The sequence below is a fragment of the Coregonus lavaretus genome, assembly GCF_964263955.1.
Source record: "Coregonus lavaretus genome assembly, contig: HAP1_SCAFFOLD_1342, whole genome shotgun sequence".
Lineage (NCBI taxonomy): Eukaryota > Metazoa > Chordata > Actinopteri > Salmoniformes > Salmonidae > Coregonus > Coregonus lavaretus.
Window position 1 is genome coordinate 20,055 of NW_028160503.1, and position 17,428 is coordinate 37,482.

General features: G+C 44.3%; 2 protein-coding genes across 2 annotated transcripts; both read left to right on the forward strand.

Annotated features, from left to right (window-relative positions):
- Positions 1-1,531: 1,531 nt before the first annotated feature.
- LOC311121727 (vespryn-like) lies at positions 1,532-3,082 on the forward strand (the record flags this gene model as incomplete). The annotated part of the gene is made up of 4 exons (XM_084196183.1): positions 1,532-1,763; positions 2,343-2,389; positions 2,526-2,786; positions 3,042-3,082. The coding sequence occupies exons 1-4, from the start codon at positions 1,753-1,755 to the stop codon at positions 3,080-3,082; spliced, it is 360 nt and encodes a 119-aa protein (XP_084052309.1). The 5' UTR covers positions 1,532-1,752.
- Positions 3,083-6,561: 3,479 nt separating this feature from the next.
- LOC311121729 (uncharacterized protein) lies at positions 6,562-10,921 on the forward strand. Its single transcript, XM_084196185.1, has 5 exons — positions 6,562-6,724; positions 6,884-7,009; positions 7,175-7,307; positions 7,393-7,422; positions 9,810-10,921. The coding sequence occupies exons 1-5, from the start codon at positions 6,647-6,649 to the stop codon at positions 10,121-10,123; spliced, it is 681 nt and encodes a 226-aa protein (XP_084052311.1). The 5' UTR covers positions 6,562-6,646; the 3' UTR covers positions 10,124-10,921.
- The last annotated feature ends 6,507 nt before the right edge of the window (positions 10,922-17,428 follow it).

Sequence of the window (17,428 nt, forward strand, 5' to 3'; positions counted from 1 at the left end):
GGCATTTTATTGTCCTCAGCACAAGATGCACCTGTGTAATTATCATGCTGTTTAATCAGCTTCTTGATATGCCATAGTTGTGAGGTGGATGGATTATCTTGGCAAAGGAGAAATGCTCGCTTACAGGGATGTAAACAAATTTGTGTACACAATTTGAGAGAAATAAGCTTTTTGTGCGAATGGAACGTTTCTGGGATTTTTATTTCAGCTCATGAAACATGGGACCAACACTTTACATGTTGCGTTTATATTTTTGTTCAGTGTAGTTATTAGGTTGGGAGATTGGGATCCTATCTGGGCTAGCTAAAGCCAACTTCATGGTTAGTAGTATGACAGAGAAAATATAACAAGACAAATTTAAACATCACAAATCTGAGGGGGCAAGTGACCCTGTGCCCCCTTTGGGCGGGACGTCTCTGCTATCAACCACATCATTCTGTCTCCGTGAATATTCAAAACAGACATATTCATTCAGGTCTGGTACTGGTCCTACCATATAGATCAGGGATGGACAATTCCAGTCCTTGGGGGTCGGAGGGGTGTCACACTTTTTCCCCATCCCTAGCAAACACAGATGATTAAACTTATTGCATTCTAAACTGAAACCCATGAGTACTTGATTATTAGAGTCAAACGTGTTAGCTGGGGCTGGGGAAAAAGTGTAACACCAATCAGGTCCCGAGGACTGGAGTTGCCCATCCCTGATATAGATGCTCTGTTTGCACGCATCGAGGGATGTGGTGACAGTGGAGGCAAGGGAGCACACAGAAACAGCTTTGTCCTTTTAGAAAGTCGTCATAATCCTTAAATAAATATGATATGTATGCAAGAAATGCAAGAAATGCAGAGCCACTTCCAAAAACATATTGACAGAGTCTAGTATCTAGTAATCTAATCAATTCGTTTTCAACCCCTTTGTTATGGCAAGCCTAAATAAGCTCAGGAGTAAAAATGTGCTTAACAAGTCACATAATCAGTTAGATGGACTCACTATGTGTGCAATAATAGTGATTTTTGAACGACTACATAATCTCTGTACCCCACACATGCAATTATCTATTAGGTCCCTCAGTCGAGCAGTGAATTTCAAACATAGATTCAACCATGAAGACCAGGGAGGTTTTCCAATGCCTCGCAAAGAAGGGCACCTTTTGGTAGATGGGTACAAATAAAGCAGACATTGAATATTCCTTTGAGCATGGTGAAGGTATTAATTACGCTTTGGATGGTGTATCAATACACCCAGTCACCACAAAAATACAGGCGTCCTTCCTAACTCAGCTGCCGGAGAGGAAGGAAAACGCTCAGGGATGTCACCATGAGGCCAATGGTGAACAGCTGTTTCAGTCAGGTCGGTACTGAGCTGAGTTACACTGCCCTCTGCTGGACTGGAGGATTCAGACTTTAAACTACACACACTGGGGTAAGTACAGCTGTTTCAGTCAGGTCGGTACTGAGTTTAGTAAAACAAATACTCTGAACATCTGATGTTTCATCACAATGTTTGTGTCATGGACAAATGTATGGGTGTCCTACAAGATGATTGACACCAGTCCACCAACCTAGACAGCTGTTGTGTCTCTCTGTAGGCTGTCTGGCTGTCTGGTCACAGAGGAGGGCTGTGCTGCTCTGTCTTCAGCTCTGAGGTCAAACCCCTCCCACCTGAAAGAGCTGGACCTGAGCTACAATCACCCAGGAGACTCTGCAGGGGGACTGCTTTCAGCTGCTCTGGTGGATCCCACAGATAAACTGATGAAGCTGAAGTAAGTCAGAATAGATGTCCTAATAGTGTGAGCAGTGGTTGTGTCCTATGTAGTGTAGTAGGTTCAGTAACATGAGGACATGTTGGTAGAATACAGGGGAAGTTTACCCAGTAGGCTTAGCACTCCAACACAGCATACATCATCACCACATGAATACTCTTCTTCTGCATCTCTGATATCCTGTTGGAATTGTACTCTGTTCTGTATGCATTATGTAGGATAGAATACCTGTATGTATCTAGTAATGAATTGTACTCTGTTCTGTATGCAGTAGGTAGGATAGAATACCTGTATGTCTCTAGTAATGAATTGTACTCTGTTCTGTATGCAGTAGGTAGGATAGAATACCTGTATTTCTCTAGTAATGAATTGTACTCTGTTCTGTATGCAGTAGGTAGGGTAGAATACCTGTATGTCTCTAGTAATGAATTGTACTCTGTTCTGTATGCAGTAGGTAGGATATAATACCTGTATGTCTCTAGTAATGAACTTGGATAGTGCACCAGAACACAACAATATGGTTTAAATGTTGACTGCTGTATTATGTCTTTGTCAGTCAATAACCTGTTTCTCCAACAGTGTGGATCATGGTGGAGAGTTCAGGCTGAAATCAGGGCTGAGGAAATGTAAGTCTCTTCAATCCTAATTAACTACATATTCAGAACCATAGTGATATAGTAACTAATCAATACTTGTTCTCTACCTACAAAACTACATTTTATATGAAGATGTGGTTTGATTAAACTCTCCTTTTGTCTACAGATGCCTGTCATCTCACCCTGGACCCAAATACAGCAAACCCAGTCCTGATACTGTCTGAGGGGAACAGGAAGGTGACACGGGTGAAGGAGAAGCAGCATTATGAAGACCATCCAGACAGATTTGACCATATTCCCCAAGTTCTCTGCAGAGAAGGCTTATCTGGATCTCGTTATTACTGGGAGGTGGAGAAGGATGGGGGCAGGGCTGACATTGGTGTGGCGTACAAAGGAATGAAGAGGAAGGGAGAGATGGAGGATGACAGTTGGATTGGACTCAATAGGAAGTCCTGGTGTTTATCCTGCTATGACAGTGGATATAACTTTTACCATGCTGGAGTCATCAGATCCATCCCTGGTCCTGTTTTTAACAGAGTTGGAGTGTATCTGGACTGGCCAGCTGGTACTTTGTCCTTCTATAGTGTGTCCTCCTCTGGTACACTGACACACCATTACACAGAACACACCACATTCACTGAACCCCTCTATCCTGGGTTTGTGGTTTATTCCTCCTCCTCAGTGACCCTGTGTCAGATAGATGACCAACACATTCAAAGGTGAGTCATAGCAATGTTTTATCATTTGATTTCCTCTGGAATCATTCCTACAATTAGATTAGTAGTAGTGGTGTGTTTTAATGTGTTCTGTTGGACCTACAGACAGTTAGATTAGTAGTAGTGGTGTGTTTTTAATGTGTTCTGTTGGACCTACAGACAGTTAGATTAGTAGTGGTGTGTTTTAATGTGTTCTGTTGGACCTACAGACAGTTAGATTAGTAGTGGTGTGTTTTAATGTGTTCTGTTGGACCTACAGACAGTTAGATTAGTAGTAGTGGTGTGTTTTAATGTGTTCTGTTGGACCTACAGACAGTTAGATTAGTAGTAGTGGTGTGTTTTAATGTGTTCTGTTGGACCTACAGACAGTTAGATTAATAGTAGTAGTGGTGTGTTTTAATGTGTTCTGTTGGACCTACAGACAGTAACTCATGATACCTGGTGACTTCACATCTCTAGGGGCTTTCATCAAGATAAGCAATGTCACCTGTAATGTCACCATCAGTATTGACTTCATGGAAGTTGACATAGTGTTATGTCACATTAGGCAATGCACCCTACATAGGGAGTGGTTCTGTCACCCTAATACAGCCTTTGTATTGCTTATGAAGACTGTATGTATGCTATATAAAGCCTTTATAAGTTGTATTTAGTTTAATCACAGTCTATCCTTCTGCTTTCCCAACACCAGAGACCAATGTGGAGAGTGTTGTATCAAGCCTGGTCCTGAGAACACCAGAGACCAGATATGTGAGTGTTAACTGATAATTGTTTTAAAATCAAAATACGATTAAAGCGTTCTTGAGTCCCAGGCAAGGAACACAATCATGATCTATTTGGTCAAAACAAACTTAAAGGTAGAGTCAGCAATATGATGTAGATGCACAAAGTAAACATCATAGTGGGTAAACTTCTACAACAACTAAGGGCTTTGGAGCGCGATGCTAAACTCCTCTGTTTTGGTCCCGTTTCTACCACGCTGTAAGAGAGTGAAGAGAACCCGTGCACAAGGGCAAATACTGTGTGAGAGAGAAGTCAGGCATCTTGCTCATCACAATATCTGCGGTGCTGCTCGTACAACATCATTTAGCTGACTCTACCTTTAAGCTCTCATCCTGGGATCTACCAGAAATCAGGCCCCCAACATCTCCAAAACATGGACCAGAACCATGTTGTTTCCTGCTTCCACAAACATTCATTAATATAACACTAATGTCAGATTATTGTATGATAATGAGTGTACATTCTGAGACTGTTGCTCACTTACATTCATTTTTTTTTACAAGTCTGTTTAATAATTATTAATTCATTATTACATGAGATTGTCCGTTTTAAATAACAACTACTTTTGACTTCAGGGATTCCTCAGAGCTGTAAGACTTGTGACCATGTTGAGGTAAGTCATAATGTCAATTCTCACTTTTACATACCTTCAGGAGTCAGGGACAGTCTGAAAGCCAGGTGTGTACTGACCAACCATTCATACTGGGATATAGACAGTCCTGTGTTCTGCTTTAGTAATATAATCACAGTCTGAAAGCCAGGTGTGTACTGACCAACCATTCATACTGGGATATAGACAGTCCTGTGTTCTGCTTTAGTAATATAAACACAGTCTGAAAGCCAGGTGTGTACTGACCAACCATTCATACTGGGATATAGACAGTCCTGTGTTCTGCTTTAGTAATATAAACACAGTCTGAAAGCCAGGTGTGTACTGACCAACCATTCATACTGGGATATAGACAGTCCTGTGTTCTGCTTTAGTAATATAAACACAGTCTGAAAGCCAGGTGTGTACTGACCAACCATTCATACTGGGATATAGACAGTCCTGTGTTCTGCTTTAGTAATATAAACACAGTCTGAAAGCCAGGTGTGTACTGACCAACCATTCATACTGGGATATAGACAGTCCTGTGTTCTGCTTTAGTAATATAAACACAGTCTGAAAGCCAGGTGTGTACTGACCAACCATTCATACTGGGATATAGACAGTCCTGTGTTCTGCTTTAGTAATATAAACACAGTCTGAAAGCCAGGTGTGTACTGACCAACCATTCATACTGGGATATAGACAGTCCTGTGTTCTGCTTTAGTAATATAAACACAGTCTGAAAGCCAGGTGTGTACTGACCAACCATTCATACTGGGATATAGACAGTCCTGTGTTCTGCTTTAGTAATATAAACACAGTCTGAAAGCCAGGTGTGTACTGACCAACCATTCATACTGGGATATAGACAGTCCTGTGTTCTGCTTTAGTAATATAAACACAGTCTGAAAGCCAGGTGTGTACTGACCAACCATTCATACTGGGATATAGACAGTCCTGTGTTCTGCTTTAGTAATATAAACACAGTCTGAAAGCCAGGTGTGTACGGACCAACCATTCATACTGGGATATAGACAGTCCTGTGTTCTGCTTTAGTAATATATACACAGTCTGAAAGCCAGGTGTGTACTGACCAACCAATCATACTGGGATATAGACAGTCCTGTGTTCTGCTTGTAGGAATGCAGGATTTTAACTTCTGTCATATTTTGTCATTAGACAGTTTAATTGGATCAATCACCAGCATTCCATGTAACATTGAATAAATACATTCGATAAATTACTTTGTTCATTTAATGAGCCAGTTTCCCGGACAAAGATTAAGCCTAGTCTTGGACCTTAAATAACTTTCTATTGAAACTTCCATTGATCATGCTTTAAGTCCAGCACTAGACTCAATCTGTGTCCAGGAAACTGGCCCCATATGTATAACTGACATGCTTGTCCTTGTTCAGGACTCCACACAGTGGCTTCAGATTGAACCCTTGACTTCCACTGTCCAGGGAGTGACAATGTTCAGGTAAAATAACTACTTTTAACATTTCATTCCACTTGCTAGTGTATTTCCCCATTACCTTTGGGAATAGGCTTCTAATCCATCCTCTCCATTTGACGATTGACCCTCTCTACCATATCTTGTTGTTGCCCTCAGGCACAGGACACCCAAAGGGCGTTATGAGTGCACAGTGTCTGGGCTCCGCTGGGTGTGTGAGAGAGATGTCATTCTGAAGTATCACTTCAGGAACTGGGAACCCTACAGTCAACTTCTGAAAGACATGCAGTACGGACAAGGTGGTCCATTGCTGTACATCACTATGGAGTTAGGTGAACTGGAGGAAGTTCATCTGCCACACTTTGTCTGTTTAGGTAAAACCATATTCACATAGTATTCAGAAAGACATTTCCATGTAACTGAGTTTCACTTCCTGAATGAATAAATGAATATTCTGGGAGTTTGAGTTTACTGTGATCTGATACTGCATATTCTTTGTGTTTTAGTTGGATGAATAATACAATATTTGTCTTTCTGTCTCCTTTTTATTGTGTTGTTCAGGGACCAACCCTTCCCTGAGGAATGAGATGAAGATTTTTCATGTAGAGGAACATGGAGTGTCTTTTGAGGAAGTGCATGAGGTAACCAGATTCCATGCTAAGATTCTCCATCCCAAGTTCTCAGTTATCTCTGTTATACTGAGCTATATCTTTTCGCGGAACATAGATGTCCACTGTGAGCTGATGCTCTATCTGTCAGTGAAAAAGCAAACACTAATTCCACGCCTATACCTGTTCCCCAGTAACCCCAGCCAAATACAGGTGAGGTACCATTCTTTTAGAGGTGACCTTAACTAAGCAGTGGTACGGTTTATGTTGACACTCATAACATGAAGATAATAGTGTGTTGCTAGTTTTCTGAATAATGTTTGAATAAGACTATACATTGTCTGGCTGTGTATTCCATGCCTCGTTTCGCAGGCTGTGGAACAACAGGAAAAGTCTCAAGGGTCTTCAAGGGTTCTCATCTCAAGACCAGAGCAGGCCTTCAAACTGAATAGTTTCTTCAGACTGAACATTCCCTGTTCTACCTACATCAATCCACCGGTACAGTTTTAGTAGACTAAGAACATGAATCTGACATTTAAGTCACATTTCTATCCATTGCTCTCTGTCGCTCGATTGCTCTCAATTCAAATGGCTTTATTGGCATGGGAAACATATGTTTACATTGCAAGCAATCTCTCTCTCGCTCTCTCCATCTCTCTCCAGAAGATTCATCTCATACATAGAGACTCCACACCAAGCTTTTTCAGGGCAGTTGTGAAAATGACAGGGGTTGATATTGAGATGGAGTTATTCGGTGATGATGAGAGGATTGCATGGAAAGAAGTGGTATCACAAGGTAGGAGCATATGTCAATCATAACTTTGTACTTTTGTAACAGATGCTATTTAGAGTGATATAACCTCATTTTATTTATCTTTCAGATGAATACATCACTGCCACCCATTCAACAAGTAAGTAAACATGAGTTACAGTGCATTCAGAAAGTATTCAGACCCCTTGACTTTTTCCACATTTTGTTACGTTACAGCCGTATTATAAAATGGATTAAATTGTTCCCCCCCCCTCATCAAAATACACACAATACCCCATAATGACAAAGCAAAAAAATACATATTTATAAAAATATCACATTTACATAAGTATTCAGACCCTTTACTCAGTACTTTCTGGAAGCACCTTTGGCAGCGATTACAGCCTCGATTCTTCTTGGGTATGACACTACAAGCTTGGCACACCTGTATTTGGGGAGTTTCTCCCATTCTTCTCTGCAGAAGCTCTGTCAGGTTGGATGGGGAGCGTCGCTGCACAGCTATTTTCAGGTCTCTCCAGAGATGTTAGATCGGGTTCAAGTCCGGGCTCTGGCTGGGCCACTCAAGGACATTCAGAGACTTGTCCCGAAGCCACTCCTGCGTTGTCTTGTCTGTGTGCTTAGGGTCGTTGTCCTGTTGGAAGGTGAACCTTGGCCCCAGTCTGAGGTCCTGAGCGCTCTGGAGCAGGATTTCATTAAGGATCTCTCTGTACTTTGCTGAGTTCATCTTTCCTTCGATCCTGACTAGTCTCCTAGTCCCTGCTGCTGAAAAACATCCCCACAGTATGATGCTGCCACCACCATGCTTCACCATAGGGATGGTGCCAGGGTTCTTCCAGATGTGACGCTTGGCATTCAGGCCAAAGAGTTCAATCTTGGTTTCATCAGACCCAGAGAATCTTGTTTCTCATGGTCTGAGAGTCCTTTAGGTGCCTTTTGGCAAACTCCAAGCGGGCTGTCATGTGCCTTTTACTGAGGAGTGGCTTCCGTCTGGCCACTCTACCATAAAGGCCTGATTGGTGGAGTTCTGCAGAGATGGTTGTCCTTCTGGAAGGTTCTCCCATCTCCACAGAGGAACTCTGGAGCTCTGTCAGAGTGACCATCGGGTTCTTAGTCACCTCCCTGACCAAGGCCCTTCTCCCCCGCTTGCTCAGTTTGTCCGGGCGGCCAGCTCTAGGAAGAGTCTTGGTGGTTCCGAACTTCTTCCATATAAGAATGATGGAGGCCACTGTGTTCTTGGGGACCTTCAATGCTGCATAACTTTTTCGGTACCCTTCCCCGACACAATCCTGTCTCGGAGCTCTTCCCCAGATCTGGGCCTTGACATAATCCTTCGACCTCATTGCTTGGTTTTTGCTCTGACATGCACTGTCAACTGTGGGACCTTATATAGACAGGTGTGTGCCTTTCCAAATCATGTCCAATCAATTGAATTTACCACAGGTGGACTCCAATCAAGTTGTAGAAACATCTCAAGGATGATCAATGGAAACAGGATGCACCTGAGCTCAATTTCGAGTCTCATAGCAAAGGGTCTGAATACTTATATAAATAAGGTATTTCTGTCTTTTTATTTTTAATACATTTGTAAACATTTACAAAAACCTGTTTTCGCTTTGTCATTATGGGGTATTGTGTGTAGATTGATGAGGAAACACATGTAGTTAATCCATTTTAAAATAAGGCTGTAACGTAACAAAATGTGGAAAAAGTTAAGGGGTCTGAATACTTTCCAAATGCACTGTACAAACCAATGGCTTGAGGGCCAGTCGACATGGTTTACTGTTGGACTAGTCCTGATTATAAAAGGCTGTCTTCAAGAACAATGGCATCTCCTCCAGGACTTGATGTAGATTAGCCTGGTTCTGAATGCCATCTCCTCCAGGACTTGATGTACATTAGCCTGGTTCTGAATGACATCTCCTCCAGGACTTGATGTAGATTAGCCTGGTTCTGAATGCCCCAATGACATCTCCTCCAGGACTTGATGTACATTAGCCTGGTTCTGAATGACATTTCCTCCAGGACTTGATGTAGATTAGCCTGGTTCTGAATGACATCTCCTCCAGGACTTGATGTACATTAGCCTGGTTCTGAATGCCCCAATTACATCTCCTCCAGGACTTGATGTACATTAGCCTGGTTCTGAATGACATTTCCTCCAGGACTTGATGTAGATTAGCCTGGTTCTGAATGACATCTCCTCCAGGACTTGATGTACATTAGCCTGGTTCTGAATGCCCCAATGACATCTCCTCCAGGACATGATGTAAATTAGCCTGGTTCTGAATGCCCCAGCCTGTTTTTCTACGTCTGTGAAAACCGACCCTAAATATGAATGAAACAGTAGTGGTGTGATGTGTTCATTGATTCAGGTTGTTATTGTTACAGAATGTGTTCTTAATGCAAAGATTAACAATACAATGAAGACTTTTACTGTAGGTCACTCTGAAAGAAGTCTGTTTCTAAATGTCTGAAATGTAAATGTGAATGAACAAATGTAGTTATTTTGTAACCTGCCTCTCTCAGGTGCTGTGTTAGGGGCAGGGCGTCCGGCTGAGAGCAGTCTGACTGGTTCTACAGAGCAGCAGCTGGGTTCTGTACGGACAGAGTTTGTGAGACGAGTGTCAGGACCTGTCCTGGAAGGTCTGCTGGACGGACTCCTGCAACACACAGTCATCAACCAGGAGGAAATGGAGTCAGTAAAGGTGATAGCTGAGAGGGCAGAGAAGGCACGTGACATCATCGACATGGTGTTGAGAAAAGGAACTGAGTCATGTTCCAGGATGATAATCCTTCTTGGGGAGCTGGACCCCTGTCTTTGGACACAGCTTCAGATCTAAAGTTGTAGCCAACCCCTGGGCGTGGGGAGACCAGGCAGGGTGGTTCAACATGGTCTTGGTGTCTGTTGCTTTAATTCAGGCTCCTAAAAATGTACAGAAAATGTAAATCAAACATGACCACTATAATAGCAATAAACTAACCAAAGGTCCAGCCACACAGCCTCTCTCCTTCTGCAGCCTCCTGGAGGTGTGGATCTTCTAGCAGGAGGGTCAGTTAGTCCTCCACTAGGTACCTAGCTGGACCCCTATCTAGCAGGAGGGTCAGTTAGTCCTCCACTAGGTACCTAGCTGGACCCCTATCTAGCAGGAGGGTCAGTTAGTCCTCCACTAGGTACCTAGCTGGACCCCTATCTAGCAGGAGGGTCAGTTAGTCCTCCACTAGGTACCTAGCTGGACCCCTATCTAGCAGGAGGGTCAGTTAGTCCTCCACTAGGTACCTAGCTGGACCCCTATCTAGCAGGAGGGTCAGTTAGTCCTCCACTAGGTACCTAGCTGGACCCCTATCTAGCAGGAGGGTCAGTTAGTCCTCCACTAGGTACCTAGCTGGACCCCTATCTAGCAGGAGGATCAGTTAGTCCTCCACTAGGTACCTAGCTGGACCCCTATCTAGCAGGAGGGTCAGTTAGTCCTCCACTAGGTACCTAGCTGGACCCCTATCTAGCAGGAGGGTCAGTTAGTCCTCCACTAGGTACCTAGCTGGACCCCTATCTAGCAGGAGGGTCAGTTAGTCCTCCACTAGGTACCTAGCTGGACCCCTATCTAGCAGGAGGATCAGTTAGTCCTCCACTAGGTACCTAGGTATGGACCCCTATCTAGCAGGAGGATCAGTTAGTCCTCCACTAGGTACCTAGCTGGACCCCTATCTAGCAGGAGGGTCAGTTAGTCCTCCACTAGGTACCTAGCTGGACCCCTATCTAGCAGGAGGATCAGTTAGTCCTCCACTAGGTACCTAGCTGGACCCCTATCTAGCAGGAGGGTCAGTTAGTCCTCCACTAGGTACCTAGCTGGACCCCTATCTAGCAGGAGGGTCAGTTAGTCCTCCACTAGGTACCTAGCTGGACCCCTATCTAGCAGGAGGGTCAGTTAGTCCTCCACTAGGTACCTAGCTGGACCCCTATCTAGCAGGAGGGTCAGTTAGTCCTCCACTAGGTACCTAGCTGGACCCCTATCTAGCAGGAGGATCAGTTAGTCCTCCACTAGGTACCTAGCTGGACCCCTATCTAGCAGGAGGGTCAGTTAGTCCTCCACTAGGTACCTAGCTGGACCCCTATCTAGCAGGAGGATCAGTTAGTCCTCCACTAGGTACCTAGGTATGGACCCCTATCTAGCAGGAGGATCAGTTAGTCCTCCACTAGGTACCTAGCTGGACCCCTATCTAGCAGGAGGGTCAGTTAGTCCTCCACTAGGTACCTAGCTGGACCCCTATCTAGCAGGAGGATCAGTTAGTCCTCCACTAGGTACCTAGCTGGACCCCTATCTAGCAGGAGGGTCAGTTAGTCCTCCACTAGGTACCTAGCTGGACCCCTATCTAGCAGGAGGGTCAGTTAGTCCTCCACTAGGTACCTAGCTGGACCCCTATCTAGCAGGAGGGTCAGTTAGTCCTCCACTAGGTACCTAGCTGGACCCCTATCTAGCAGGAGGGTTAGTCCTCCACTAGGTACCTAGCTGGACCCCTATCTAGCAGGAGGATCAGTTAGTCCTCCACTAGGTACCTAGCTGGACCCCTATCTAGCAGGAGGGTCAGTTAGTCCTCCACTAGGTACCTAGCTGGACCCCTATCTAGCAGGAGGAACAGTTAGTCCTCCACTAGGTACCTAGCTGGACCCCTATCTAGCAGGAGGGTCAGTTAGTCCTTCACTAGGTACCTACCTGGACCCCTATCTAGCAGGAGGGTCAGTTAGTCCTCCACTAGGTACCTAGCTGGACCCCTATCTAGCAGGAGGGTCAGTTAGTCCTCCACTAGGTACCTAGCTGGACCCCTATCTAGCAGGAGGGTCAGTTAGTCCTCCACTAGGTACCTAGCTGGACCCCTATCTAGCAGAACATGTTGATACAACTCTGTCTCTCTCTCACACCAACACACCTACCTACCTGATGTCTGTGTATTTTAAACTTTAGATTTTAAATTTCATTGTATACGTATTGTAAACATGTATTGTATACGCATTGTAAACATGTATTGTATACGCATTGTAAACATGTATTGTATATGCATTGTAAGCATGTATTGTATACGCATTGTAAACATGTATTGTATACGCATTGTAAACATGTATTGTATACGCATTGTAAACATGTATTGTATACGCATTGTAAACATGTATTGTAAACATGTATTGTAAGCATGTATTGTATACGCATTGTAAGCATGTATTGTATACGCATTGTAAACATGTATTGTATACGCATTGTAAACATGTATTGTATACGCATTGTAAACATGTATTGTAAACATGTATTGTAAGCATGTATTGTATACGCATTGTAAGCATGTATTGTATACGCATTGTAAACATGTATTGTATACGCATCGTAAACATGTATTGTATACGTATTGTAAACATGTATTGTATACGTATTGTAAACATGTATTGTATACGCATTGTAAACATGTATTGTATACGCATTGTAAACATGTATTGTATACGCATTGTAAACATGTATTGTATACGCATTGTAAGCATGTATTGTATACACATTGTAAGCATGTATTGTATACGTATTGTAAGCATGTATTGTATACGCATTGTAAACATGTATTGTATACGTATTGTAAACATGTATTGTATACGCATTGTAAACATGTATTGTATACGCATTGTAAACATGTATTGTATACGCATTGTAAACATGTATTGTATACGCATTGTAAACATGTATTGTATACGCATTGTAAACATGTATTGTATACGCATTGTAAACATGTATTGTATACGCATTGTAAACATGTATTGTATATGCATTGTAAGCATGTATTGTATACGCATTGTAAGCATGTATTGTATACGCATTGTAAACATGTATTGTATACGCATTGTAAACATGTATTGTATACGCATTGTAAGCATGTATTGTATACGTATTGTAAACATGTATTGTGATGTTATTGGAATTGACTTACTGTATTTGCATACTCACTGTGAATGTGTCCGGGAAAATGGCTCTGAGAATTTGGCATTCAACTTAAAACCACAGAAATGTATTTTATGAATATATTGTACAGTGTTGGCCTGATAGAGGTTAATGAGAGGGGCTGGATATCAACACAACCACCTCAGTCTATCAGCAGTTTTCTCAGTGAGAGCACATTGACCATTGACAGACATAAGGAGCTGTTCAACCTCTCACCCCTTTACCAATGACTTGAGAGTGGCTGAAGGACATATAAGGAGCTGTTCAACCTCTCTCCCCTTTACCAATGACTTGAGAGTGGCTGAAGGACATATAAGGAGCTGTTCAACCTCTCACCCCTTTACCAATGACTTGAGAGTGGCTGAAGGTCCAATCAGCCCCCATCTATACACAATGTTTTACTAAATGTTTTATAACGTTGTATTTTTCTATGTGTATCTACCTGCCCAGGGACTACAGCTAAATCTGGCACATTTACAGAAATGTTGATTGATGTGCAGTATCCCTGTCAAATACATGTTGTACATGTCAATTAAAAGGAATGTATTGTGACTTAGAATGTTGTTTAACAATATGGAAAAAAGCAATAAAGTCAACCGCCTTTATAGCACAAATAATATTATAGCACTGACATTTGTTAACAGCATTGAAAGTAATTACATTTACATTTTTAGTCATTTAGCAGACGCTCTTATCCAGAGCGACTTACAGGAGCAATTAGGGTTAAGTGCCTTGCTCAAGGGCACATCGACAGATTTTTCACCTAGTCGGCTCGGGGATTAGAACCAGCGACCTTTTGGCAGTAATGATTACTAGACAGTTGTCATGGTAACAGCAGTAATACAAAAAACATTATTTATGATGCTACTATTAATAATAATAATAATAATAATATTATAATAATCAATTTTAGAAAACACTTTAAAATCCCATCGTTAATTAGATTAGATGAGTTTATTAGTCACATGGAGAGGGACGCAAAATCTTATGCTCTGGGCTCCAACAGCGCAGGTCAAAATAAATCAAATCAAATCAAGAGAAGTGAATGAGACCGTTGAGGCCGTTGGGTGGTGTGGGCAGGGTAAGAGTCTGTTGGCTGGTGGGGGGGGCAGGGTAAGAGTCTGTTGGGTGGTGGGGGCAGGGTAAGAGTCTGTTGGGTGGTGGTGGGGGCAGGGTAAGAGTCTGTTGGGTGGTGGTGGGGGCAGGGTAAGAGTCTGTTGGGTGGTGGGGGCAGGGTAAGAGTCTGTTGGGTGGTGGGGGCAGGGTAAGAGTCTGTTGGGTGGTGGGGGCAGGGTAAGAGTCTGTTGGGTGGTGGGGGCAGGGTAAGAGTCTGTTGGGTGGTGGAGGCAGGGTAAGAGTCTGTTGGGTGGTGGTGGGGGCAGGGTAAGAGTCTGTTGGGTGGTGGTGGGGGCAGGGTAAGAGTCTGTTGGGTGGTGGTGGGGAAAGAGTAAGAGTCTGTTGGGTGGTGGTGGGGGCAGGGTAAGAGTCTGTTGGGTGGTGGTGGGGGCAGGGTAAGAGTCTGTTGGGTGGTGGTGGGGGCAGGGTAAGAGTCTGTTGGGTGGTGGTGGGGGCAGGGTAAGAGTCTGTTGGGTGGTGGTGGGGGCAGGGTAAGAGTCTGTTGGGTGGTGGTGGGGGCAGGGTAAGAGTCTGTTGGGTGGTGGTGGGGGCAGGGTAAGAGTCCGTTGGGTGGTGGTGGGGGCAGGGTAAGAGTCCGTTGGGTGGTGGTGGGGGCAGGGTAAGAGTCCGTTGGGTGGTGGTGGGGGCAGGGTAAGAGTCCGTTGGGTGGTGGTGGGGGCAGGGTAAGAGTCTGTTGGGTGGTGGTGGGGGCAGGGTAAGAGTCTGTTGGGTGGTGGTGGGGGCAGGGTAAGAGTCTGTTGGGTGGTGGTGGGGGCAGGGTAAGAGTCCGTTGGGTGGTGGTGGGGGCAGGGTAAGAGTCCGTTGGGTGGTGGTGGGGGCAGGGTAAGAGTCCGTTGGGTGGTGGTGGGGGCAGGGTAAGAGTCCGTTGGGTGGTGGTGGGGGCAGGGTAAGAGTCCGTTGGGTGGTGGTGGGGGCAGGGTAAGAGTCTGTTGGGTGGTGGGGGCAGGGTAAGAGTCTGTTGGGTGGTGGGGGGGCAGGGTAAGGGTCTGTTGGGTGGTGGGGGCAGGGTAAGAGTCCGTTGGGTGGTGGGGGCAGGGTAAGAGTCTGTTGGGTGGTGGGGGCAGGGTAAGAGTCTGTTGGGTGGTGAGGGCAGGGTAAGAGTCTGTTGGGTGGTGGGGGCAGGGTAAGAGTCCGTTGGGTGGTGGGGGCAGGGTAAGAGTCCGTTGGGTGGTGGGGGCAGGGTAAGAGTCCGTTGGGTGGTGAGGGCAGGGTAAGAGTCCGTTGGGTGGTGAGGGCAGGGTAAGAGTCCGTTGGGTGGTGGTGGGGGCAGGGTAAGAGTCTGTTGGGTGGTGGTGGGGGCAGGGTAAGAGTCTGTTGGGTGGTGGTGGGGGCAGGGTAAGAGTCTGTTGGGTGGTGGGGGCAGGGTAAGAGTCTGTTGGGTGGTGGGGGCAGGGTAAGAGTCTGTTGGGTGGTGATGGGGGCAGGGTAAGAGTCTGTTGGTTGGTGGGGGCAGGGTAAGAGTCCGTTGGGGAATGCCCACAGGGGGAGCAGCAGGGGGGGGGGTGATATGTGAATGAAACAGTAATAAAGCAGAATAATATGTAGATATTTACTCCATTGGGGGGTGTGGCTAGGGTAAATGAGGAAGTGATCCATGGTGGCCATCAGTAACAACAAACCAGGTATGGTTTTATTTACTTTACATTTTTCTCCCCTCTTATCATAGTTTTGTTTTTGTCCTGTTGTGTTCTAAAATACAATTCTGGTACAAACTTCCCAAAAATACTAATGTGTTGTTTGTTAAACTTTTATTTTCTAGTTTATTTTATGCACTTTGAGATTATTCTTGTTTTCAAAATAATGATTATTATTACTATTCATTACATCATACATAGGCGCTAATCTGTACATAAACCATGCAAGGGATCATTTCCACGCAAAGTGTGAGATTTATCAATATAAATGTTAGTTTGAGAGTGTTCAGCCCCATGACCACGATCAGTGCCAAGTGGTGGAATAAGGGAACTGCTTGTCAAGCGTAGAATGGGGAAAGGGAGATACATAGTAGGTTGTACAACTGAATGAATGAATTCAACTGAAATGTGTCTTCCGTATTTAACCCCTATGAATCAGAGAGGTGCTGGGTCTGCCTTAATCGACATCCACGTCATCGGCGCCCGGGGAACAGTGGGTTAACTGTTCAGGGGCAGAACGACAGATTTTTACCTGGTCAGTTTGGGGATTCGATCCAGCAACCTTTCGGTTACTGGCCCAACGCTCCTACCCGCCAGGCGACCTGCCGCCCCAAAATATACTGTATGTTGAAAATGTGTGAAATTGTGAAAGTAATAATGACATTATTTTATGTAATTATATTGACATTGTGAATTCATGCAGCATGTCTTGACAGGCTATAAATAATTTGACCACATCAGTGCATTTGTAACGTTAATAATCCATATAAAGTACAGTCATTTGTTAAATTAGAGGTACGTGTGAAAGTGAAACTATTGTGTAAATCCTATAAAAGACTAAGATAATGGAAATCCAATGAGAGATGGCTGATCTGCTCTGTTGGAAGATCTGGCACAGCTGCATTTCACAGAGAGCACGTTTTTAGAGACAGGTAGGACTTTTTAGCAGAAAGTACAGATTGGCTCATCAGATATCGTTTCCCAAAACCAATCTTATAGGATCATTGAGAGGATTTAAGACCTACTTTAGAAAGGCAAACCCATGCCATTCGGGTGCACGTCAAAGTGTTATCCATCCTCGGGTTTTTGGCAACAGGGCACTTTTCAGCCGGAGCTTGCTGATCGGCCAGCGGCATCTCACATCCCTCGAAGAGTCAATGTTTTGGATGCAATCATCAGCAAAAGGTACTGTAACATACAATTTCCACCATCGCGCAACAGGTAAAGAGGGGTTTCTTTGCATCAATGGGTATTTTGGGGGGTTTGCAGAGTCATTGTATATCATTGGTTACCCATCCTATCATGTTACCACACAGATATGACCGTCTAGCGTCCTTCTGCCAAACCTGGGTGTTGTCACAGGGCCCTCCCTTGGTAACACTGCAAAACATCACTAAATCAA

Coding starts and splice junctions, on each gene's coding strand:
- LOC311121729 (XM_084196185.1), top strand. CDS start 6,647: ATGCTCTATCTGTCAGTGAAAAAGCAAACACTAATTCCACGCCTATAC. Junction 7,010..7,174: donor CTACCTACATCAATCCACCG/GTACAGTTTTAG, acceptor ATCTCTCTCCAG/AAGATTCATCTCATACATAG. Junction 7,308..7,392: donor GAAAGAAGTGGTATCACAAG/GTAGGAGCATAT, acceptor TTTATCTTTCAG/ATGAATACATCACTGCCACC.